The sequence below is a fragment of the Mus caroli genome, unplaced genomic scaffold (assembly GCF_978045245.1).
Source record: "Mus caroli unplaced genomic scaffold, Mus_caroli_1 scaffold_15, whole genome shotgun sequence".
NCBI classification, from domain to species: domain Eukaryota; kingdom Metazoa; phylum Chordata; class Mammalia; order Rodentia; family Muridae; genus Mus; species Mus caroli.
In genome coordinates this window covers 29,531,721-29,558,558 of record NW_028227270.1, presented here as the reverse complement: position 1 = coordinate 29,558,558, position 26,838 = coordinate 29,531,721, and the positions used below count along the sequence as shown (strand labels likewise).

Sequence of the window (26,838 nt, the reverse complement as noted above, 5' to 3'; positions counted from 1 at the left end):
TCTTATTTGGTAAATATTTAGCTTTTGAGGCATCAGTAACTAATCACAGCTGCTTCCTTTCGCTACAAATGGATTCAATCAGGTAGAATTTGAGATGAAACTCAGAAGCCACCAGCCATTCCATTATGCGGCAGTGACAGCGGCAGGACTCGTGGAATGTACATTAAATATGCATGTATTCATCAAATCAGACAAAGAAGCTAATGGGTCTCTGATTAGTGTTCTCACTCTATTATGGTGATGCATCCATCCTTCCACCACACCCTGCCACAGCTACAGCAGGCGGAAGCAGCCAGGGAGACTAATACAGTCTGTCATGCCGTCGCTCTGTCTGAGGAATGCACACTGGCTTTCTGGCTAGAATTTCTCTCTTGAAAAACTGAAGGTGCAAAAGAACTGTGATGCTGGAAGACTCTTTAATATTAATAATTTCTAATTCTTTGTATCAAAACTAAAGAGAGCTTCTTTTATCTCTATTAAGGCTTTTATTTTATTATTTTTGGGCCCAATATTGTTTTTAAAGGTACTCTAGAGCGAGAGTAACAATGATCAGTTCAACAAAGGCAAACAGTTGATATAATTTTATTCAGTACTAAGAATTACAGATTTTGTGACAACATATAAATAAATTTCTATTACAAAAAATTGATACTCTGAATTAAGAGCATATAACAAAATATTTTTTGATTCACAAGCTGAAAAGCATGTGCTTTGTTTAGGGGTCAATTTTGATTCATAATCTACATTTATAGTGATGACTGCTATAATCAGGTATAGAGGCATTTAGTCATTTCTAAGTTCCATCTGTTAAAAGATGCTCTTAGGCACAGTACTCTGGATGCTGGAGCAGGGTTATTAGTTTGAAGCCAACCTGGGCTACATAGAATCTGCTTCAAATACAGACAGACACACAGACAGATAGACAGACCACACACACACACACACACACACACACACACACATTTCTAGAGAGTGTAATTAATCCCCTGTACTCCTTGATAGATTGACTGTAGGCAAGCTAAGCCCACCAAGGTCAGAGTGGTGTCTGTAACACAGGTTTGCCTCCACAGGTGCCCAGCTTCTATCTCTAAAGGCTGACTTTGGAAAGTAACCTTGAGGTGGGAATTAACAACTGTACCAATTAGTATCAAAAATTAACAACTTTGGGTACTTTGGTTTTAGGTTTCTGCAGTTTGGGCACATCCAGCACGTCTTCATAGTCTGCACTCATTCCCTTTGCCCAGCGACCAACCGTGATGATCCGATCTGCAGAGGGATTTAAAAAAAAAAAAAATCAAGATATAAAAACAACAGTAATCAAATGCTTCCACTTAGAGTGGTATTGGTTTAGTAAAGGAACTAGTTTTGACATGAATAATCACAAGGAGAGATGACTCCATCACTGCAGGAAAGTGAGCAATTCTGTAATTGATTAGAGCCCTTGATTTCTGAGTACCACAGGCAATTTCTCATCCCAATTAGGGAGATGCAGAAGCTGCTTTGCAATGCACAGATTGATGAGAACTCCCTCCCTTCTTCCCCGAGTTCATCACTGAGGACTCAGTGATGCCGAGGGCCCGTGAACAGCAAAAGTTAGGAGGCATCCGTTTTAAATACACGCGATTCCACCTGCAAAATTAGACAGCAGCTGCTTGTCAGTTCTGCCATTTGGAAGTGGCAATCCTCCCGGGAGGGAGAATTCAAATCCCACTTCATCATTTCAATCTCACTCCTACACCATATAAAAATGATCTCCTTCTCGACAGGATTATAAACAAGAACTGGTTCTCACATTCAAACATCTGGGCAAGAGAGTCAAACCTGGTGGACTCAGCCGTGAGCTCGGACTACAGAAAATGAAAAGAAACGTGCTTTTCTTCTAAGAAGCACTGCCGGGGGTCCTGCTGCCTTTCCTTACTTGTGTGTATGCATGAAAGCTCATGTGTGGTGGTACACATGCACATGTGTGTATGCATAGGGTGGCCAGAATACAACCAGGTGTCATTCCATAAGCAGCACCTACCTTGATCTTGAGACAGGGCCTTTCACTGGCCTGGAGCTCAATAGGCAGGGGAGGCTAACTGTAGCAAGCCCCAGAAACCCACCTCCCTCTGCCTCACTGGTGCTTAGACGACAAGTATGCACCGCCACGCCCGGCTTTTTAGTCAGTTCTGGGGGCTGAACATAGGTCCTCTTGCCTGGGCCACATCCCCAAGCCTCTTTTGCTTTCTTTAACACAAGATTATCTCTATCTATTCTATCTAATGCTGGCAAACAAAAGGAATAGTGATCTCTCCTTCCTCAGAAGGCTGCTGCATGCAGCAGTGAACACTTACAATGTTCTTAATGATCAAGGCTAATATTTCACTGGAAGAAAAAGGACCAGCAGATGCTGTGTTGATAACACAGTTTTAATAAGTTTAACAGCTTTTTACAAACATTTGGGAACATGCAAAAGCAAAGCACAAGAGGACACTCAGGCTTATGAATTTTGAAGATTAATTTTGTATTTGAGTTTTATCTTAGGAATCAATATGGTTTGCTAAGTAAGAAAATAAGTCCTACTATGATTAATTTCATTCCTGAGCAAACAGGAGAGCTTGTAGGATGCCTTTCAGAATAGAGTCCTGCAGATTACCAACTCACTTCCACTGAGAACAGATCTGACTGACGTTCAGGGACTCAGGACTGTGCTGACTGCTCACAGGAGATGGCGAGGTCACTGTCGTCGTGCAGAAGCAGCTGTCTGCAAGTCACCAGTGCCTCTGAGTTGTTGCTAATGGAACTCGGTGAGAGCAGAGAGAGAAACCTCTTATGAACGGAAGCCGAGGAGCTCACCTGAGTTCTGATTTTCTGGGCAATCTTTCTTAAAATGTTCCACGGAGCCACAGAGTTTACAGCCGCCACCTAGTAAAAGAACAGAGTCACTGAGTCCCATATCATCCCAACAGGGCTTGTGACACTGACGCGCACTCTCATGTCTTATTTGATCCCAATCCCCGATGACTGTAAAGGTAGCCCGAGTCAGGAAGCAGGGTGGGTGCCACTACTCCTTTTAGGAACTCATTTGCCACTCCTGAATTTCAAAACACTCATTGGTACCAGCTGTTCCTCCTTACACCTGACCTTCCAGACGGGAGAAGAGGAACATGACAGAAGGCACAGAAGTCTAGAGGGGACCATGGAGAGGGAGTCGAGGTGTGCAGCTTTCACCTGGGGACATAACTTATGCAGGGACATGTCTGCACCCTGAGGAGGATGCAAGTTTCTATCCAGCGACCCCCAAGAGGTTAGTCAGCGCCACCCCTCTATCTTATAGGTCAGATGGGGCGGTCACTTACTCAAGCAAATCTGTTTTATTGCCTTCTATCTGCCTGTCCTGCTAACCTGAAAAAAACCACACCCATCTGCCTAATTTAAGCAATATTCCAGGATGGTGAGCTACAATACTTGGCTTTTCCAACAAGCGTTTCACATAATAATCTGCCTTCTCATAATCATGCTGGTGTGAGTGCCTTCTCAGAAAATGTCCCCACAGGATGCTAACCTGACTCCCATATATCCGATGCACTTCAACAACAACAACAACAACATTTCAATCTGGCTAACCATGAAAAGTCATTCTTGCTCATAAGTCAACTTTCCAGGCCCTTCCTCATGCCACAGTGAAGAGAGATGAGGCCCTTGAACAATGCACACGCTTTAAAAGTGACGAAGGCGACAAGATCAAAGCAAGATCTAAGATGCCACAGATTGTAAAGTGTGTCATTATTTCACTAAGCAACAAAGATGCCCATCATGTAGGACCCATGATAGATTCTGATTTCAGATATCAAACTGTGAAAAGTGGATCTTAGAGTCAATAAAACCAAATTTCCTAATCTCCATTTTATAGGCGACAAACTGAGGTAGTGTCAGTTCACTAATTTGGCAAAGACCGAAGCTGGTGAGCAGTGTTGAGACTGACTCCAAGAGCTACGTAGTTTTCCACTGGATTGGTGGGAGCAGGACCTCAAGACACAACACAGAGATGCCTAGGACCCAACGGCACCAGCCCTCTCCTTCACAGGCAACAACCCCATCCTGCAGGTCTTCAGCTACAACAGTGTTTCTTGCAGGCTCTTAAGACACTAGCTGAACCAAAGACAAGAAAGTTATATGAAGTCCCAGACCATGAGCAAGGAGAAATTTCAGAAACAAATATCACAACAAAACAGGACAATACACACCATTGTCTCTGGCAGAAATAGTGTGCTAACCATGACATTAGCACACTGCATGGCTTTTCAAATCTTTTACTAATGTGAGATTGAAATTCTCTGCCTTGTTTGAGCTTAAACACCCACAGATGTTAAACATTTCCTCACAAATAATGCCGAAGCAAGGAGTCCAAGAATTATGCCATAGTTCTTCCTGATTAATAAATCAAACTATAATATATAAATAGCCCAGCTCAGAATAAGTACTTGGCAAAGGTGCTCAAGGTTTCATCTTTTCAACAACTTATTAAGCAGCACATAGAATATGTCAGATTGTAATTCTGAGCAATGGTGACAAGTCTATGACATGAGGGGAATGGCACTTACCATCAGCATAGACTCCTTTGGTATTATCAGGGCAGGATCTGGACAAGTGTCCCATTTCTCCGCAGACAAAACATTTTGCAAAAGGAAATTCACCTGTAAGATCCAATGTTCTCATTATTTTATTGTGTGTATGAAAAATTGTATAATTCACATTGCTTTAAAACACTGTAAACAGAAAACATCTCTTCAGCAAGTTGGCTATTTGCTCACCTTCCCTCAGCACCAAACAAGAAGCTAAAAGAGAACATACCAAGCGCGGGGTCTACTTTAGCTCTGCACTTGGTCATCTCGTGCTCCGTGGACCCACAGCGGTAACAAATGCCGGTGCCCATGTCCTGACTCTCTAGTACAGCTGGGCAGTCAGCAATTCCGTGGCCAGGTTGTCGACAATGGAAACACACCTGGGAAAACAAAATATGAGTTTCCACAAGGTGAAACTACTCCCCTGCCTGCACTCATTTTTCATCAAAACTATCTTTACTTTGCATTTTAAACTTTTAAGAAAAAAACATCAGTATTGTATCTATAGAAGAAAGTACTTTCCACATTCCCAGTCAAGTGCCATTTCTATCACAAGGGCTTAAGTGCTTCTTAGAATTAATTCCAGTAATCTATTAATACGAGTCACAAAATGATAGGTGGCTTTGTAGGAGGCAACAGTTCAAATGAATTGAGCAAGTATGGACCACACATCTTTTACTAAGAATGCCTGCACCAGAAAACAAAAGGCGTGTATGGGGAGGGGTCTCCGTGGAAGTCAGACAATGACTAATCAGTACTTGTATTTTTAAATTTCATAGCTGAATGAAGCTGGGTTCAGTGTCTCCATTGTGACTCAGATCACAAGTTAGGAGCTATCCGGGTTGGTCAAGCAGTATAAGTGGCTGTGTTACAGTGGCTGAGTGGAGCCAGCCCAGGAGCCAAGGTTTATCAGTGCTGGGAGGCAGCGAAGTCTCATTAAAGTGTGGGTAAGGAATTATGGCACCGAAGATCCACAACGTTAAGGACAGCATTGAGGAGCCCTCCACTAACTGCCTAGCAAGCGCAAGTCTGCAGTCACTAGCAAGAACAGGAAGGTCAAGAAATCACTAGAATAGCTGTCTGCTCACATAAACAGAAGAGTTAGACAAACAGCATGAATGGAAAACCCTATCGCAAAGAAAAGGTCAAGTCACCACTGGCCAAATGCTGTTACAGAAAATCTCCTCAAAATGGGGACTCTTACATGACATGAACAGGTTTATGCAGGCCAACTGCTTCAAAACATTAAGGCCATGATAATCCAGCATACTTAGTACTGCCTAGTTCTGATTCAGGCCCATCAAAACTCGGTGGAGGTTTCCTGGAGTGTCTGAGAACCAGGAAGTGATGGCCCACGTTTTGTTCAGCAGGACTGTGGGACTAGATGGAAGAAAAGTGTAAGAGAAGTCACAGCCTATTTGGTGAGGAGAGAAGGCCGAAGGCCTGGTAGACTCCTGTTACGGTAATAGTTCGCAGGAAGAACAGCAATGTATCTCATCGAACTGCTTGCTCTCTCTAATAAAGTGATTAGCTGAAAGGAACTCTGGAGACTATGTAACAGTTGGTTGTCATTGACCCCAACGTATGCGGTGGGTCAGAGCTGTCATCTAAGAGAGAAGTTGGCAGAAATATTAAGATGCTAAAAGAGCAAGTAAGTAAACTATGGCAAGAGGGAATCTGTCTTACATTGATTCCGGGATGTGCCAGGAGCATAGCAAAGGATGCAGATACTTATTCACGACGGTGACATTCACTACGGTGACAATGACGGACTTCGTTGGCTACAGGAGCATCTGGTTATTCAGAGCATCACCCAGACTGCATGACATCCAAAAATTAGGTCTCTTCTGAGGACTCTGGAGGTCAGGTGTGGTGGCACATGCCTGCAACTCCAGTACATGGGAGGCATGGGCAAGAGGTCACCTTAAGTCTGAGGCCACCCTGGTCTACCTAGTTAGTTCCAGATCAGCCAGAGCTACATAACAAGACCCCATCTCAAAACAAACAAAACATTCCAATCAAACAAAACATTCCAACCAAACAACCAACTAACCAACCAAACAATGAACCAACCAACCAAAAAAAAAACCCCAAAACCCCTGACTCTAAGAATCCACTTCACATTTAGGTGGAAAATGGTCAAAAGCACAAAGACTTTAAATGTCTAAACATCAACTAAATAATTGTTCACATGCTAATTTGTATTATGACCATATATACCTATTTTCAAAAAATTACAACCACAATGAAAAACATGGAATTAGGTCTCGACAGTGCTGGTATTACGAGCACTGAGTGATATTCCAGATGACCTAGCTTCAATTCTCAGCACCCACAAAAGGTAGTGGGGGATCACAACTGTCTGCAACTTCAATTTCAGGGGAAACCAATGGAATTGGACTCTTTAGGTCTCCTGGGCACCAGGCACACAGGATGGATATACCCAAACATAAAATAAAAATTTATATTACCCAGTGTGGCTTCCTGGCCTCTCCCAACCTGGGAAGTTTCCTGCCTTAGCTTCTAACACCTATCAGCGTGAAACACTTGACGATTCCATAGCTTTCATGTAGAGAGAATTACAGGGACCTGGCCTCTTTCTTGTGAACGGATATTTTATACATAATAACAAAAGGGCATCCAAGTAATGGGAAGCACCTTTAACTTGGGGTATCTAGAGGGTTTTCCCACAGCTATTTAAAAAGATATTACCATAAGACAGTGGTAGGGCAAACATAGGTTTTGAATTCAGTTTGACTGCCATCTCTAGCATGGCCACGTGGCTTTCATCAGTTACTTAACCCGGACACACCTCTACTGTGCTTTCTGCCTGTAATATCGGAATACTATCATGTGTGTAATATTGTTATGACAACTAGCCAGTGTACTCTGTGTGTGTGTGTGTAGTAAGAAAGCACAAGCCTTTAAAAGCGGCACTAGGACTGCAGCAATTGGGCTCTGTTAAAACATGTATTGTGTGACCAGATGAGTAACACTTTCTAGTTGCACAAAGAAGGCAGCAACATACAGTCATGAGCGCACCATTGCATTCTTCTTTGCCGCCTGTCTCTTTAGCCGCCTTCCTTCCCGTCGACTGTCCTTCTTTAAGGCCAGGGCAATTTCTTCCCTCACTTCCCGGCTGCCGGCTGCTATCAGCTGTCCATTGTGAAGCACCTGTGAGTTCTGCTTCAGGTATTCCATGAATCCGTTCACATCTTCATTCAAGTACTCTTTTTTCTTTTTGTTCTTTTTGCGTTTTGCTTGAGGTGAGTCATTTCTAAGGGACAGCCCACTGCTTTGACACTGCTTACGATTTGGAAGGCTTTGGTCTGCTCTCTCCACAGACCCCTTCTTCATGTCCTCCCATGATGTTGCTGACAGGGGTCGCTTACTATTTGAAGTAGTAACTCTAGCCCACCTGGTCATGGTTGGATCAGAGGTACTTCACTAATCTGTAAGATAAGAGCAAGTAGCAATTAATTAATTAAAAATTGAAGATATACAGAGAAGTCATTACTATCAAATATACTCACGTTTTAAACTTTAAACCATTAAAACTCTTCATTTAGGTAGGGGCACAGACTCACGGTATGCTGTGTAGACATTTCTCTACAGTTTTTTGGCATTGAGCAGAGAGGCTCCACTTCAGTTGAAGAAAACAACATATGCTTAGTTAAAACTAGAAAATATTCTGCCAACAAATGATTTTTAAGTTAGAAATCATATGTAAATACTGTCCTCTCAAACCCTGCCGTCGTCCTGGCCATTTCTTTTCCAACCTTTAAACCAGTCTGCTTTCTCCCAGTCTGCTTGCTTAGTTTGCCAATGCAACTACTTGCAAAGCACATTAGTAAACATACAAAAGTCTTGTCCTCGTCTGTCTTTCCCCTGTGGATGTATAAAGGCAGTCTATGAAGTGTCTGCAGTCACATGGCAGTCTTCTCTTATTTAATGAGGGTGACTGCCATTTGCAGTCTAATGGTTTTAAGTCATTTTCTTTCTTTTTTTTTTTTTTTGGTTTTTCAGACTGGGTTTCTCTGTGTAGCCCTGGCTGTCCTGGATCTCACTTTGTAGACCAGGCTGGCCTCGAACTCAGAAATCCGTTTGCCTCTGCCTCCCGAGTGCTGGGATTAAAGGCGTGCTCCACCACGCCCAGCTTTAAGTCATTTTCAATTAACCCATTTTAGTGATCCAAATTGTAAAATAAACTTCACACTAAGAAATCTTGTTTGTGTACCCTTAATAAATGCATAATTAGAGATTTTCATTTAGAATACAGATACAAGCAGTTTTAAAAGGAGTGTATTTTAAGACGAATTATTTGGCTCCAACATAAAATTTGAGTATTTTTCTTTGCATACTACCTAGCAATTCTGAGAACAGTTTCTTTTTCTTCTTCAATGAATGAATACACCAGACACAATCAAAGGATTATTCCAACTACCGAGTTGCCACTTTCAGGGCAGCATCCAGTGTGCCAGGCAATTTAAAAGCCTTGGCACCAGGAGTCTGCAATATGCTTTCAGGGCCGGAGAGTGACGCTGTACGCCACTTTACAGTGCACCGGTACCCCGTCACCAAGAGGGCGGATCCTCCTCCCGCACACCCGGAATGTGAGGCTTTGGGTGTCTGGAGGGTGACACGGGACAGCCGGACAGTTCTGGTGCTCCCGCACGCGCGGCATCGCTTCTCCATGCCCGCCCCAGCACTGCGACCCGCGGGCACCCTAGCAGGCCTGCGGGGCCCGCTCCCAGCAGCGGAACCGGCGATCCGACAAGCTAGCTCCCCCGCTCTGCCCTCGCGATCTCCCGCAGGAGTCCGGCCCCAGCCGGCCAAGGTAGCACAGAGGCTCCCCACGCCTTAACCGGTGGTACCCGCGTAGCTCCTTACCGGGTCTGAATCCTCCAGAGCAGCTGAGACAACGAACCAGAGAAGCCCGGCCCGGATGAAGTTGCAGCCATAGAGACCGGAAGTGCGCCGTCTCCACGCGTCACTTCCGGCAGGCCAAGCCAGGGAAGCGTGAGGTGTTTGTGGGTCTTAAGCTGGGGAAGGTGGCTTGTGCCAGTTTGAGGGTAAGGGCGCTGCACTGGAGTCCCCGGACACAAAGATAATGAGCGCCCAGTCTGTGCGGTCCCAGACTGTGCAGTCTAGATAGACGGAAGGACTCTTGGGAGGAAGGTCTTCCTTACACGGTCCTTTGAACTGGACTTTAAACAATCCAAATAGTAGCGAAATAGTGAGAGAGAGAGCCGAGGCTCAGCAGAGTGTCAGCGCACCAAGAGTGTCGCTGAGATGCAAGTCTGAAGATACCTTCGGAGCACCTATGGCTTCTGAGTGGTACTTCATGATTGCCCTGCCTGGAGCTAGTTCACAGTTGGTGGCCGGAGTTCATTTTTCAAGAAATTCTAGTCCTCCGTCCTATTAGTGCTCCCCCCGCCCTCCTTCGGGAAGCCTCTCCCAAGTTTGTTCAGTGAGAAACGGCATGGACGTACACATATAGTCCTCCATCAGGCTCTGTTTATTTTGCCTCTTAAATATTTGATCCACTTCCTCTGCTCCTCTGCTCTTCTCGCCTTTTGTCTCTACTGACTGTGCGGTTCGTTCCTTGTCTCAGCTTTCACTGTGTTGGCCCGAATTTCTGCAGCTCATCTGGGCAGACGTTTTTGCCCAGATGTTTTACACAAGTGAACTTTTGAAAATGTAAGTCAGAGCGCCAGATCAAATTGATGTCTTCCAGACTAAAACCCTTCCATCTTTTCTCAATGTTGAGATGATATTCAAACTCTGGGAGAGCATGTGTTACAATCTCTGTCCTATTTAAGCTCTGTACGAAGGGGCCGTCTCCCACTTTCTTTTTGTTTAGCACCAGGATTTACATACACTGTTCTGCTTACATAATACTCTGGTTTCTTTAATTATGTTCTGTTTCAAGTCTTCCAAGATTTTATTCTTATCTAAGCTTCTGAAACATCCTCTCCCAGGCCATGCTTTTTGATTCTTTTCACAGAGGATTGTATAATAAGTTTTACTGTATCCTGATTGCCTCTCACATAATTGATCCCCATTCCTTACTACATCCGTTAGCTGGACAGAGAGTTAAAACGGGCCCAGTTTTCCCTAAATGGAAAATCAGTGTCAGAAAAATATTGTGATTTGGTATAGTAAATGCCACAAATATTCCAGAAAGTTTAAAAATACAAAAACAAAACAAAAAAACCAACCAAACAACCAAACAAAAAACAAACAAACAAAAAAAACCCAACCAACCAAAAAAAAAAAAAAAAAACCAATCCTCTAGCTGTTGGAAAATGAACTGCTTAAAAGATGGGTGACGGGAGCCAGGCGTGGTGGTGCACACCTTTAATCCCAGCACTTGGGAGGCAGAGGCAGGTGGATTTCTGAGTTCAAGGCCAGTCTGGTCTACAAAGTGAGTTCCAGGACAGCCAGGGCTATACAGAGAAACCCTGTCTCGAAAAACCAAAAAAAAAAAAAAAAAAAATGGGTGATGGGGCCGGGTGTGGTGGTGGACGCCTTTAATCCCAGCACTCCCAAAGCAGAGGCAGACAGATCTCTTTGAGATTGAGGCCAGCCTGGTCTACAAATCGAGTCCCAGGACAAGCAGAGTTATACAGAGAAACCCTGCCTCTAAAAACAAAACAAAACAAAGAAAGGTGTGTGATAATGCCCCTTATAGCCTAGCTGACTCCAATACTAACATTTTAACTAAGTGTGAGATTTTATTTTCTGTTGATGCCTAGCCTTGAATACAATGTATACCACTAGATGGCGCATTCAACAAAAATGTGTCCTTTTAATGCTAAATTTCCTTGAAGATCTGATTTTTGGAAGTGAGGGAACACTTCTGTTTTGATGAAGATTAGTAGTTGAGTAAACAAATCATATACTAAGACCTCTGGATGCACGAGGAAGTGTGAGTATCCCTACTAGTAATAGCTACTATTTACTGAGTACATCTACCCACTATCCTGGGAGGTAGCTATTGCTTTTTCCATTGAACAACAAGGAAATAAGCCCAGAGAGCTAAAGTCACTCAAGGTCACACAGGCAGTAAGGAACAAAATGAAACTTTGAACCAAGAACTCATTCTGTATTTATGTACTCTTCTGTTTTGAAATACTGCAAAACATTATTATCTGCTTGTACTCACTTAAAATATGCTTTATTGAGTTATCCATGCCAATGTATTGCTTATAATTCAAGAGATTATATTTTTATTCTACGTCTCTTTTACTTATTGATATATTATAAATATATCATTTCATGACAAATTGTAAGAAAGATGTTAAGTGAGAGCTAAGGGTTTCATTATCAAGGGACATGCTTCATTTTTTATATTCATATTCATGCCCTCAGAGATACAATTCCAAGTGTGCTTTATTAGTCTCCTCGCCATCTTTCAATCCTTAAAAAAAAAAAAACCACCACGATTAATCATCATACAATCACCAGGCAAGGTCTTTAAATAACATTGCATCTATGCGCAAGGAGCTAAGTAAATGCTGAAGGTGATTTCAGCAGTTTGGAAAAAATTCTGTAAATGGATCGTAAGATGCTCAGTCTCTGTTTAAATCTTTATGTTCTGGGGATTGAAATTCAGCTAGCATGGCAAGTGGTTTGGCCATTGAGCCATCCCCCCAGCCCTGTTCTTTTGTCTGAAAATACCAAGGGCTCAATGTGTATCTCAGTTGTGGAGCACTTGCTCAGTTCACAACAGCCACCTCTCCCAACATTTGATCCAAAATCACAGAGAAAACTATGCATTTACATTTTGGTAGATACCAACTAGTCATCTTGTACCGAGATATTCACTCAGAAGCAATGCATGAGAGCAGCTAGATTCTCATCCTTCCCTGAAGAGCACATTTACAAACTCGAGCTGTTGCCAGGCAGCCCGAGGTGAACATGACCTATAGCTGTATGCAGTGTCTGTTCATTTACTACGAGGGGGGTTGAGCTTGCTGCTGCTTCACAGTTTCTTGTGTTTCCTTCTCTATAAGCCAGCAGTTTATATTACTTACCAATTTCTTTCTTCATCTCCCTTTTAAATTAATCTTCAGTTAGCATATCAATTAATGGGTTTCATTGTGGCATTCTCATACATATGTGTTATGCTTAGCATTCACACTATAAGTCAAATGCTGTCTTTAAATATCATTGTAGGGAAAAGGTAATACCAGACACTTTATTATTAATATGTAATAATCATCTGTCTGTCTGGCTAGATAGTGAGCATGCAGAGCTAATTCATAAAAACATAATGGAACCAAAATGGAATGGATCCTCTGTGTCTTATTTTAACTATTTAGGCTTTGGTTTTACCCATGATTGTTATATAGCTGGCATTACATTTTTATGGAATGAATGTGAAGATGGATAAATACAAAAAGGAAGGTGTTTTCATGTTTGGTAAATGAATGGATTGTAAATCAGAGTGCTTTCAATTAGTTGGATAATATGGTTAAAACAGTAATGACTACAAGGTCGGGGAAGAAACTCCCTGAATTACGTAGCCCATTCTGATCCTCACAATCATTCTTCAGTAGTTTTGGCTCATGGACGTAGAGCTTGTAAACCGGCTTGCATCTTGCCTTTGATATTACCCAGCACAGGTTGATCACTGTCTCTTGATGGGCTCACCATTAAGTGGAGTTTGTGCCACTAGGGTGCACCATCTGTCATACAGTTAGATGCTGTTAGCAGTTGGTGGTTTTGACTTTAGCAGTTAAGATGGAAGGGGCTGAGCATGGTGCTATAATACTAGCACATGTAAGATAGAGGCTGGAAGACAGCAAGTTTGAGTCCAGCCTGGGCTACATAGAGAGACACTGTCACAAAACAAAACAAACAAAATAAAAGAAAAAGCAACAATCAAAAACACTCAAACAGAAAATCCAGAACATGAATAAGGGAAGTTTATGCATTAAATACATATATTTTGGCACACGCCTTTAATCCCAGCACTCGGGAGGCAGAGGCAGGTGGATTTCTGAGTTCGAGGCCAGCCTGGTCTACAAAGTGAGTTCTAGGATAGCCAGGGCTATACAGAGAAACCCTGTCTCAAAAACATAAATATAAATAAATAAATAAATAAATAAATAAATAAATAAATAAATCTTCAAAACAAAACATAACTTTAGGGCTGGAGAGGTGGCTCAGTTGATAAAGCACTGGTCACATAAACCTAAGGACTTTGACTTTGATCCCAGGACCCATGCAGAAGGTCCATTCTAGTGGTGGGTTGCTCTAACCCCAGTACCAAGGAGGCAGAGACTGGCAGATTTATGAGGTTTGCCAGACAACTAGTCTTTCTCAGCTAGTGAGCTCCAAGTTCAGCAAGAGACTCTGACTCAAAGTATTAAGTAAAGAGAAACTGGTGTGAGCCTCTGGCAAAATATACTTTAACCATACTCTAAAGTTATATTACAAGGTTATCCCGGGGAAATGTGTGAGAAACATCTGTTCACCTCAAATACAGAAGGAACAAGCAGATTTAAAGATTACCAGCTCCTTTAATGGGCTTACTAAGATTATTTACAGGAACATGAATGGCTCACATAGAGCTGCCACAACAAAGGGTCCTCCAAACCTGTTCTTTATACCTTACAGAGTTCAGTTAGAGAGACAGAGACTCACAGAGAGACAGAGATAAGAGAACAAGAGTGAACAGAAAGGTGTGGGGGTGGGGCAAGAAAAGTGGGAGACTCTTGACGTTAGAGTTTCCCATTCCCTGTGGATGAAGAGGTTTCTGGAGTTCTCTCTCCACCCGGGTGCCTACTTCTAAACCCAGGTAGCTGTGAATCCAGCTAGGGCATAGCAGAGGGCAGTGATTGGTGACTTACTGGCTCACCAGTCCTTGGAATTCTTCTTCCCCAGTGTTGCTGGTACAGTTTTTGCATGTGTGCACTAGCTGATATCTGTGTTGTGTTTCCTGCCTATACTCAGTGGAAGGTGGTGTAGACCAGTTTACTTGTGCCATCCTATGTGGAAGTATATCCTTCCCCACTAGAATATTATATATCCATTCTTTCCCAAATACTTTCAGAGTGACAGGCACCAGGTCAGCCTGCTGAAAGGGACTAGGAAGTCCTATATTACAAGACCAAGAGTCTCCAAGGCCCTGACTGGATGCATTGACTTTCTCAAGGCAGCCAGATTTGCTCAGGTCTCATGTTGAATACAGGCAGGGTACTGACAAGAGAGGAAAGCTGGGGACAGATTTGGTCAAATTGAAGAGTTCTCACTTTTATCACTTAGAGTTTAAGCAAGTTTAAGTCACTGAAAGGAGGAAAGATTAATTTGGATTTTCTGTTTCAGACATCACGCCAGGGAAAGCATTGTAGAATGGCTCAGTTCATGGTGTCAGGAGTGCATGGCAGAAACAGTTGTTCATGTCAGAGCAGATGGGAAACAGATGAATGGGAAGAACTCTGGGCTGGGTATAAACCTCAGAAGTTTATAATAAACCTCAAATATTCTGTGACCTTCCAAAATAGCACTGGCCATTGGGGTTGTTTCAGATTCAGATTCTATTGTAAACCCATAGACTAGATTTTCACAGTAGACAAGAAAAACCGAGAAGAAGGTTTTGTATGAAAAAGTGTGCCTGCTTTGGTGCTCATCACCCTCTGGATATTGATTGAACTTCATTAAAATGTACAGGAGAACAGAGCAGCAGAAGATGGAAATGGGTTATTGACTCCATTGTTTGAATGTGGGATGTGGACCAGAACTGCTGTAACAGCCTCTGTCTCAGAAATTCTGCTAATGCTTTTAAAGGCTGTTTTAGAATCCTTGCAGTAAGGCGTGTGGATAACCCGATTATGTGTTTCTTCATACACCATTTTATAAATGTTATTCAATAACTATATGTTAAATTTAGAGCCATTTTAAGAAGTTTTAAACAATGGGAATTTTCAATATAATGCATGCATAGGCATATATACTTTAAGAAGCCTGTCTCTTTGTTTCTGGATCAATATATCCCAGAGAAGTGACTACTCTCAGACACAATGCTAGAAACAGAATTTTGTTACCTGATATGCACCATGTGGTCCTTATTTTCACCACCTTGTTGGTTTTCTTCCCCAACAACAAAAGTCTTAAGCATCGGTTCTTAATTTCTGAAGTAGGGGGAAAGGTACATGACGTGTCTGGAAGGACAAAAGCGTAGTGGGAGTTGTCTGAAGTTGCTAAGCAATAAATAAGAATGATACGCACTTGTATTGTTCCCAGAAAAAGTTTAAGCCTTTCTTTCTATCCTTTGCTTTAACGAGACAAAGAACAGGATTGAGGTGCTAATTGCAGAAATGATGAGGCCGGCTAACTGTGCTTGCTCTCAGCCTCTCAGGACGTCTCTCAAACTCAAGTCCCTAATCATAATTCGTAGAAGTTAGTGTGTCGAGTGCTTCAAAGGAGTGCTTATACCACATTTCAAGGAAGTGGTGAGATTGGCAAGCCTTCTTGCATTATCTGAAGTGAGTACTTCCCCTCCTCCTGTGTCTGAGGAAATGATACTGGGTGCGAGCTATCCATTCACAGGGAATGATGGGATTCCATCGAGAAAAGACACAAGAAAACACATCTACTGTTTTTTAGTACCTTGTTAGGTAACAGGATGAAGTGACAGAGTCCTTGACTTTAAGCAGCCAACAACTTGTATAAGTAAGCTATGCAAACTCACAAACCACAAATAAAATTATAAATGCTGCATAACAACTGGTGAAAGAATTACAGTGATGGTATAGATTTTAATACACTGATTATTCTTTGAAGGTCTAGAGAAAAACCTAAATACAGAATGTTGTGGCAACTAGAGGAGGAATTAGGGGAGTAGCAAGACAGATCGCATTTTAGAGGTAAGTGCCCAGCGTTACTGTCCTCCCCAGCAACCAGCTTTGGGAACTAACAAAGAACCTACCTAATCTAAACCTCAGGATAAAAACATCAATTTATGATGTAGGTTGACATAACTTAAGAGGACTATACAGTAGAATAGACATAGCCTCCCAAAAACTTGATAAAAAATAATGAGCATGGGAAAAGAAGTCTCATGGATATTTTTGGAAATACTTATTGGCCAGGCAAATGTACCAAGCTGCGTTTGAATCATTCTGGGTGCATGTGGTACCCAGAGGAACCTGTGACCCAGTGGCAAAGGCTGGCATGGATGCTGATACGCTTGGGAGGAGGAAATGAGGAGGGCAAATATGAAGGCCTGCACAAGTGTGCACATGACTGCCCAACCGGGAAGCCAGTGGTGAGCTTCACGTCAGAGCCTCAGCTGCACGGTGTGTGTGTGAGGTGTGTGTGTGACAGTGTGCCCTGGAAATCAGACGGGGAACCTCATTAACATCAGTCCCATAAGCATAGTGTTGAGTTTCTGTGTGTTGCTGTTTTTCTTATGTTGGATATTTGTCTTTAAAACTGATATTTAGGATGGCGGTGATGGTTATGAATGTAGATGTGCTTAGAAACACTGAACTGTAGGTATAAACTGCCTAAAGTGGGAAATATATTCCTGACATTTAACCTTCTTAGAATTTCTGAGTCTGTTTTTTTTTAAGATTTATTTATTTATTTTATGTATATGAGTATACACTGTAGCTTGTACCGATGGTTGTGAGTCTTCATGTGGTTTTTGGGAATTGAATTTTAGGACCTCTGCTTGCTCTGGTCAACCCCACTCGCTAAGGTTGGCCTCTGCTCGCTCTGGCCCAAAGCTTTATAAGTACACTGTAGCTTTCTTCAGACAGTTGCCAGAAGAGGACATCAGATCTCATTATGCCTGGTTGTGAGCCACCATGTGGTTGCTGGGATTTGAACTCAGGACCTTCAGAAGAGCAGTCATCTCGCCAGCCCCAGAGTCTGTTTTTTAAGTCATGATTGCCATGAAGCACATCTTCACATGTTTATTAAAAATCCTTTCTTAAATTTATGATCAAGTTTTATTTGTATATGATTTTCTTTCTAATCACAGTATCCATCAGTGTGAATGTAGAATGTGCTGTTACACAGTAGGACATTTTCCTTTCTTTCTTTGCGACAGGGTTTTTCTGTGTAGCCCTCCCTGTTCTGAAGCTGGCTTTGTAGACCAGGCTGACATTGAACTCACAGAAATATGCCTCTGCCTCCAAGGCATGTGCCACCACTGCCCAGCTAGGACATTTTTAATACTTAGAATACCTACTGCCTGTTGAACATCTTATGTTCTAGAACTTCCTAAATTATGAATTGGTAAGACTCATTACACTATGAACATGGACAGAAATCCTTACTTGAGGAGACTGAGGAGCAGGAGGGCTTAGCTAACATTAACTTTGTCAAAACAGGGCCAAGCATTTATATAGAAGACGAATCCCAGAAGTGTGGCTGTGCACTTTCGTGGGGTCGTCTTCTAATTCATTTTATTATTTTCCAGGAAAATGTGAAAGTACATACTGATAACTGATAAACACAGCATTTCCTTCCCAAGCTAAAATGCTGCAGAATTTCCTGAGGGTGCTTTGGTCTCTACCTCAGAATTTTGGTGAACATATATGGAGACTAATGCTGAAAAATATCACTTGGAAACATGATGGGAGCTGCAAGAGACAAAAACATCACAGCAGTGTAGTGAGAAAATATGCACCACAGGGAGAACAGCTAAATACAGTTTCTATTTGTTTCTTAAATAAAAAGCTTAGCAAAATGTAGATAAGTTGGTGTCTGCTTTCAATGAACTGGTCTGATAGGCCATGTAAGAGAACATTGCAGAGCTGCTCCATGCACAGTTTGACCGTGTGTAGCTTCAACTACATCTTAAAGCACGAAAACTTTCCACCAGTCTGCCAGCGAGAGGTGTGATTGCACTGCTAATTACTTTGTTGCCTGATGAACAAAATGCATTTCAAGCCCTCAATAACAACCCTCTTTTATTCATTAAAGTCTTCTTGCACCTCGTTAATCTTAATGATATAATCTAGCTCTGATTGAAGTGCACCTGAGTGCAGTTAGTGCCTTGTCAGTCCTGATGAGCTTGCTGTAATTCAGTCCGTGGCCACACAGTGCTCACACTCTGAGCTGCTCTTTACCTCTGATCCCTGCATGTTGGCAGCAGCTCATATTGTAGAAGCCTCCGCTCCTCATTTTTGACCATTTTCATAAACCGCTTTTAATGCTGAGTTTTGTGAAAATAAGAATTTTTTTTGTGTGTGTGATGCCAAGATTTAACATGTCTTCCCCCCAAATCATCAGATGGAACGCATATATTGACTGCCCGCATCAAAGGCATTTTGGGAGAGTGGGGAGTCTGTCATAGCTAATAAAAACTGATAGGATCAGTTCAGTGCATTTATGTTTCATAAAACTAGTTTTAAAGCTCTCTTTTTAAATCTTGCCCTTAGAATACCACAGTTGCATCTTTTTTGAAGTTTTTTTAAACAATTCATACATGCCATCTTAAGGCTCCTATTGTTGTGATAAAATACTGTAATCAAATGCAGCTTGGGGAGGAAAGACTATGTTTAATCGTACAGTTTATAAATCCATCACTGAGGGAAGCTAGGGCAGGAACTTAAGGCAGAAACCCAGAGGCAGAACAGGAACAGAGGCCATAGAGCAGTGTTTCTCAACCTGTGGGTCCTGGTCCTTCTAGCAAAACTCCCATGTCCAAAAAATTGTTTACATGACAACTTCTAACAGGAGCAAAGTTGCCATCATGAAGTAGCAACAAAAATAATTATACATGAAGGTCACCACAACATGAGGAAGTGTATTAATGGGTTGTGGCATTAGGAAGGTTGAGAACCACCACCATAGGGGACCACTGCTTACTGGCTCACTTCTCATGGCTTGCTCATGCTGCTTTGTTATAGCTATTTCCCAAGGGTTTCAGGCCTTGGTCCTTGTCATGGCAAAGGGTTCTTTCTCTGGTCCAAGTACAAGATTTTACTGACAATGAGCCATGTGTACAAAACTAACCACTGTAGCTTCCTCCTCCCGGTTTATAGCCAGGGACTGCTCACCTATAGAGATCTCTGAGGAGAGTAGCTAACCCCTCCCCACTCTGCTATATGTAATAAACACACCGAGGTTCCAGATTGGGGAGTTAGTAGGTTCCACTCCATCAGTGTACACACACCTCGTCTGACCCCAGCTTTTCTGTAGGTGTGTCCCTTTCTTCATTTCTTTGCTTCTGCTAGTCAAAGTTCAAAGACCAAGCTGTGCTGAACATGTCACTAGAATAGTCTCTCCCTAGGACCTGTGTCCTCCTCCAAGATGGGCTTTTGACCAGGTTTACAATATCAGGCATGGATTTATTTCGGTGGACTGGACCTTAAACCATACTGGGAAAGAGTTGGCTAACCAGCAAACATTTCAGCCACTATTGCACCACTGAAGATGTGCCTGCAGGTTGGCATTGTAGCATGCATGGTCTGCATTTTAGAAAGACCACTGATAGCTTTTTCTCCCCCCAGCAGCTTTCAGAGAACGGACACTATGAATGACGGAGAGAAAGCTTATAGCTTAGTTCCACCTTGATTTCTTTGTGTCCTGCATTCAGTGTGTGGTGTTTCCAGAAGTAGAGCTTGACTGCATAGTTCTGGTGAGTGACCAATAAAAATGGAAACATTATGTATTGGTTTGGAATCACATGGTGCTTTCAACCCAACAATTCATAGAAAAATATCTCACAGCCAGCAATGGGATTTTTGTTTAAAAACTTATGGCTTCTGAGAGCAACAATGTGAACTCATACAGTGTAGCTCCATCAAAACTCTATTTAAAGATATTTTAAACAATAGTAACTCTCTGTTTCTATTCTAGTTGACGGAGTGAACCTGGGAGAGTGGAGCCTAAAAATTAGGCAAACCAAAGTCTCATGCAATAGCTAACTTTATTCATAGCATTAGACAATTTATATTCTGGGGGGGGGGGTATCAAGCAAGGTCACATGGGCAAAGTTCACACAAATTCAAACTGTATACAGTTGAGAGCAAGGCATATTCACATGAATTTAGGCTTATACAGTCATCAGGACAAACCATGGTTTTAGACATCATCTGAATAATAGTAAGAGCAAGATGCGTAATCAAAAGTGAACCCACTTCTATTTACTACTCCTGGGAGGGGCGTGAAAGCACATTCCAGGAACCGTTTTGTCTTTGGAATGCTGAGGTCTAAGGACTCTTGTCCTGTTCCCTTGGATTTTTCTCACAAGTGATCAGAATTCTCCCCACACAGCTCATTCATGGACCATGTTCTGACAGCTTTCCATGTTTCCCCCCTCTCATCCTTAGTTTTGATTGAACTTTCCCAACCTCCACCTTCTCCTGTCCTTCTGACCCTGCCCTCATGGAGGCTTTTCTGCCCCTCATATTTCTGTTCTCCACTTTCAGATAACATGCTTTAAATCTTCCTCCTTCCTGATACTTCTTATGAATCTCTTCTTGCTCCTGGCTTCTGTAAGTACTCATTCAAACATGAAGATATGCATCTAATCATTTGAATTTTAAAGTATGAATCATTATGAAGTTGTTTTGTTCTGTTCATTTGCCACCATCAGGGAACGACTAGTGATGAAGGTGTTTCATAAAAACCTACTGCAGTCATAGTTTGGAGGCTCCAGGATTGATACTTAACAAATGACTAACTCAGAAGATGCTGGCTAGAAGCTCCTGGCCTTGGGACAGATCAAAGGCCTTTATGGATATGTCTGCGTGGTGACCATCAGCGAAGGAAAGGCCAACTTTTCCCTAGATAAGAATGCCTACACTGAAGACTATAGCATCTTAATTACATTAAAGGACACTTCACTTAGGAGTATCATCTTGAAGACCAAAGTATGTCCATGGCCTGAAAGTTAAAGTTAGCAGATCAAAAAGGCTGGGGATTTCATCCAGAAAGTTCAAGTGGAAAATCCTCAGTAATAAGGTTCTTTAACAGCCTACAATATAATTAATATTTGGACAGCTGATATACAAGTAGTCACTAGTGACCAGATATATTGATTTTCTATGTCTTTAGTCTCTCTTTGATCTTGAATGAGTTCTGCGTCTGCTGTTCTCTGGCACAGTGCCCTCTGACACTGGGACATCTGGAAGAAGTGTTATATGCTGAAATCTGACCCCAAATGCTTCAAATGTCTAAAGCAAAATCAAAACTGCAGTGAGGGGAGAAAATTTCTTAGTTTGATTTAAAAGTCTTTGGTTTTGAATTGTTGTTTCAAAACCTAAAATCAGAAAATTCATGAGAGTCGCAAGGGTCGTTTCAGTGCCAAGAAAGAGTTCCTTGGAACACTGAAATGAAACCCAATTCTTCAGACCCTAGTTCACACAGCAGCATCAGCAGTAACCAGGGACCTGCATTGAACTAGAGACTCTTGGCCTCTTTCCTGCTCTTGGATGAGAAAACTCATTTAAACAACTTTCCCATCATGTGCCTATTGAAAGTACACTGGCTTATAGGTATGGTTAACTTTCTTATAGGCAAACTAAATTCTTAATAACTTAGCAATGAACAAAGTATTTAGAACAATTCACTGTCCTACAACTAGTGACGCTCCCTTGGAGTAAATCAGTAAGTCAGATGATTTTTTTTTTCTGAAATGCATTTCCTATCTCAGACTACCTGTAATGAGTAAACAAATGCAAAATTACTTTTGTCTACAAAAGAGCAAACGCCAGTAAAAGTATTTCTTCAAAATGCAAAATATTTCCACCTCCACCTCCCCAAAATGAAAATTTTAAGATCTTCATATGAGAGAAAACATATGTTTGTTCCTCTGGTCATGATCTACCTAACTTGATACAATACCAGGTCCACTGTCCTCCCCTTAGGAAAGAGCAGCCCTCTTAGGGACATCAACCAAACCCAGCGTAACAAGCTGCGATAAGATCAGGCACATGCCATCACATCAAGGCTGGACAAGGCAACCCAGTAGGAAGAAAAGGGTCCCACGAGAAGGCAACAGAGTCAGGGACACCCCTGCTCCCACTGTTAGGATTTCCACAAGATTACCAAGTTACTCAGCCATAACATAGGCAGAGGACCTACGTCAGACCCCATAGGCAACCTGATCTCTGCAAGTCCCAGCCTGCTGATTCTGTGGACATCATTCTCTAGGTGTGCCTGGCTCCTCTTGTTCCTCTGATCCTTCCTCCCCTGACTCCCCACAGGACTCCTCAAGCTCCACTTAATGTTTGGCTGTGGGACTCTCATCTGCTTCCATCAGTTGCTGGATGAAGTCTCTCTGGTCTCTTTGATGATTCTGCTGGGCTCCAGTCCCAGAGCACTCTGTAGGCAGGACAAACTGTAGGTCAAAGGTTTTGTGGCTGGGTTGGTGTCCCAGTCCCTCCACTTGAGGCCTTGCCTGGTTACAGAAGATGACTGATTCAGGCCCCATGTCCCCCATTATTAAGTCTTAGCTCTCTGACAGGAGTAAGATGGAATCTCAAAGTTGTTTTAGTTTTCATTTCCCTGATGACTAAGGATGCTGACTATTTCTTTAAGTGTTTCCTAGCCATTTGAGAGTCCTCTGTTGAGAACTCTCTGTTTAGATCTGTACCTTATTTTCTAATTGGATTATTTAGTTTGTTGATGTCTAGTTTCTTGAGTTCTTTATATATTTTGGATGTTAGTCCTCTGTCAGATGTGGTGAAGATCTTTTCCCATTCTGTGGGCTGTCATTTCGTCCTCTCGACAGTGACCTTTGCCTTACAGAAGCTTTTCAGTTTCATGAGGTCCTATTTATAGATTGTTGATCTTAGTGCCTGTGCTATCGGTGTTCTGTTCAGGAATAATCCTGTGCCAATGCATCCAAGATTATTCCTCACTCCTCTGCTGTCAAGTTCGGTGTACCTGGTTTTATGCTGAGGTCTTTGATCCACTTGGACTTGAGGTTTGTGTAGTGCAGTAGATAAGAATCTATTTGCATTCTTTTACATGCCAGCATCCAGTTAGACCAGCACCATTTGTTGAAAATGCTCTTTCCAGAGAGATACTTGTTTCTTTTTTCCATTATATATTTCTGCCTTCTTTATAAAAAAAAATCAAGTGTCCACAGGTGAGTGAATTTATGTCTGTGTCTTCCATTTGATTCCATTGATAAACCTGTCTGTTTTTCTGCCAATACCATGCGTTTTTATTGCTACATCTCCTTAGCTCAGCTTGAGCCAAAGAATGGTGATACCACCACAAGTTCTTTTATTTTCCAGGATTTTTGTACCTATCCTGTTTTTTATTTTTTACTTTTGTCTATATGAAGTTAAGTATTGTTCTTTCAAGGTCTGTAAAGTATTGTGTTGGAATTTTGTTGAAAATGGAAAGGCAATGAGGTAGGAAGGGCAGTGTCTTTGAGAACCAATTTAGGGAGTGGGGCGGTTCAGCTGGCAGGTGGGTCACTCTCACCTCTTCTCCTTCCTGGTGTGCCTTGCCCTTGAGCCTAGGGTGATTTTTCTTTTTGTATCACAGCAACAGGAAGGAAATGAGAGCAGCTGCAGATGTTGGACACTTTTCAATTGTTGAGTAGCTAGCTGTGTTTCTTCTGAGAATTCTCTGCTCAGACCCATGGCCTGCATTATGATTATTATGATGTTGATTTTCATAAGGCTTAGTGATTTTACTCATTCTTACATAATCTAGGTATTAATCTTCTGTCAGATGTGCATCTGACCAGAATGGTCTCCCATGCTGTACGCTACATCTTCACTCAATTGATAATTTCTTTTGATGAAACCTTTTAACTTCATGAAGCCCCATTTGTTAACTGTTTGTCTTATTTCCTATGCAACTTATGTCCTATTTAGAAAGTTCTTTTAAAAAGTATGAAACAAAATTTTATTGAATAGAGCTTGCAGACACAAACCATCACACACTAAAATTACCAGACCCAAGTCAGTGCATGTCTTAGTTAGTGTTTTTATTGCTGTGAAAAGACACCATGACCATGACAACTTTTAATAAAGGAAAACATTTATTTGGGGCTGGCTTACATTTCAGAAGTTTAGTCCTTTATCATCATGGCAGGAAGCATGGCAGTGTGCAGGCAGACATGGTACTGGAGAGGTAGCTGAGAGTTCTACATGTGGTTCTGCAGGCTGCAGGAAGTGACTGTCAGGCACTGAGCCTAGGTTTGAGCTTCTGAGACCTCACCCTAGAGACAACAGCAAAGCCACACCCACTCCAAGGCTACACCTCCTGATTGTGCCATTTCCTATGGATCTAAGAAGACCGTTTTCTTTCTGAGCACCACAGCATCTTAATAAACTTCTATACAGTTAGAACAGTCATTCTGAATCTAACACACACATGGAAGTGAATAAACCCAACATTTTTTTTGAGGGTCTGGAATACTTCATGATTTTTTCCCATCCATTTGCCTGTGAATTTCACGATTTTGTTTTCTTTGTTTGTTTAGTTTTGTTTTTAAACAGCTGAGCAATGTTCCGTTGTGTAAGTATATCATATTTTCAGTATTCATTCATCCGCTGACGAACATCTAGTCTGTGTCCAGTTTCTGGCTATTATGAATAGAGCAGCAATGACGATGGTTGAGCAAGTAATTCTGTAGTGTGATAGATATTTTGGGTATTTGCCCAAAAGCAGTACAGCTTGATCTTAAGGTAGATGTATTTCTAGCTTCCTGAGAAACTGCCACGCTGATTTCCATGGGACTGTACAAGTTTGCATTTCCACCAGCAGTGATGAGTGTTTCCCTTACCCCACATCCTCACTAACACCAACTGTCATTTGTTTTACGCATCGTAGCCATTCTGACAGGTGTGAGATGCAACTCAAAGTAGTTTAGGTTCTTATTCTCCTGATGACTAAGGATGTTGGATGTGTCTTTAAGTGTTTCTCAGACATTAGTGATTCATCATTTGAGAACTCTGTTTTGATCTGTATCCCATTTTTAATTGGGTTATTGTTCTCTTGGTGTTCAGGATTTTATTAGTTCTTTATATTGCTTAAATATTACACCTTCATCAGATGTGTAGTTGATAAAAATGTTTTCTATTCTGTAGCCTTTTACTTTATCTGAATAAGTGAATCCTGTTCAGTTTCATGAGGTCCTGTTTGTTAATTGTTGTTCTAAGTGCCTGCACCGTGTCCTATTTAGAAAATCTTTCCCATTGCCAATGCATTTACTATTATTCTTCATTTTCTCCTCTATTAGATTCAGTGTATCTGGCCTTATGTTGAGAGATCCTTATTCCATTTGAGTTGAGTTTCATGCAGAGTGATATGTATGAATCTATTTGAATTCTTCTACATGCAGCCATCCAGTTTGGCCAGCACCATTTGCTGCAGATGCTGTCTTTTTTTCTGGTGTATATTTCTGACTTCTTTATTTAAAAAAATCACATATGTATAGATATGAGAATTTATGTCTGGGTCATACATTCAATTCCATTGATCAACATGCCTGTTTTTGTGCCAATACCATACTGTTTTTATTGCTATTGTTCTATAGTACAATTTGAGATCAGAGATTATGATACTTCCAGGAGTTCTTTTATTATGTATATTTTTAGTTATCCTGACCTTTTTGTGTTTTCATATGAAGCTGAAAGTTGTCCTTTCGATTTCTGTGAAGAGTTGGACTTTTGATGAAGATTACGTTGACTCTATAGATTACTTTTGGTAGGTTGCCCATTTTCACTATATGAATTTTACTGATCCATGAGCATGGGAGATCTTTCCATATTCTGATATCTTCTTCAATTTCTTGCTTTAATGTCTTAAAATTTTTATTACACAAGTATTTTCATTTGCTTGGGTAGAGTTACCCCAAGATTTTATGTTTGACTTTTTTTTTTTGAGGCTACTATGAGAGGCATTGTCTCCTTGATTTCTTTCTCATTTTGTTTGTCATTTGTATACAAGAAGACTATTGTTTTTGTTTTTTGTTTTTGTTTTTTGAGATAATTTTGTATCCAACTACTTTGCAGAAAGTGTTTATCAGCTGTAGGAGTTTCCTGGCAAAAATTTTAGGGTCACTTACATATACTGTCTTAATATTTGCAAATAAAAATTCTTTGACTTCTTCTTTTCCTGTTTGTATACCCTTGATCTCCTCCATTGTCTTATTTCTTTGGATAAAACTTTTAGTACTGTGTTGAATAGGTATGGAGAGAGCGGACAGCCTTGACTTGTTCCTGATTTAGTGAAACTACTTTGAGTGTCTATCCATTTTGGTTGATGTTTGCTATGGCCTTGGTGTAAATACTCT

At 41.5% G+C, this 26,838-nt stretch overlaps 1 protein-coding gene and 1 long non-coding RNA gene across 2 annotated transcripts; one reads left to right on the top strand and one right to left on the bottom strand.

Moving 5' to 3' along the window:
• Positions 1-567: 567 nt before the first annotated feature.
• On the bottom strand, positions 568-9,997 carry Zcchc9 (zinc finger CCHC-type containing 9). Its single transcript, XM_021180485.3, has 6 exons — positions 9,498-9,997; positions 7,650-8,059; positions 4,837-4,987; positions 4,587-4,679; positions 2,839-2,907; positions 568-1,266 (listed from the first exon to the last, which is right to left on the bottom strand). Exons 2-6 carry the CDS (start codon positions 8,031-8,033, stop codon positions 1,148-1,150), a joined length of 816 nt encoding a protein of 271 aa, XP_021036144.2. The 5' UTR covers positions 8,034-8,059; positions 9,498-9,997; the 3' UTR covers positions 568-1,147.
• Positions 9,998-15,720: 5,723 nt separating this feature from the next.
• Positions 15,721-22,433, top strand: LOC115032941 (uncharacterized). The gene is made up of 4 exons (XR_003838595.2): positions 15,721-16,483; positions 20,084-20,211; positions 21,005-21,070; positions 21,172-22,433. It is a non-coding gene; the product is annotated as an uncharacterized LOC115032941 (long non-coding RNA).
• The last annotated feature ends 4,405 nt before the right edge of the window (positions 22,434-26,838 follow it).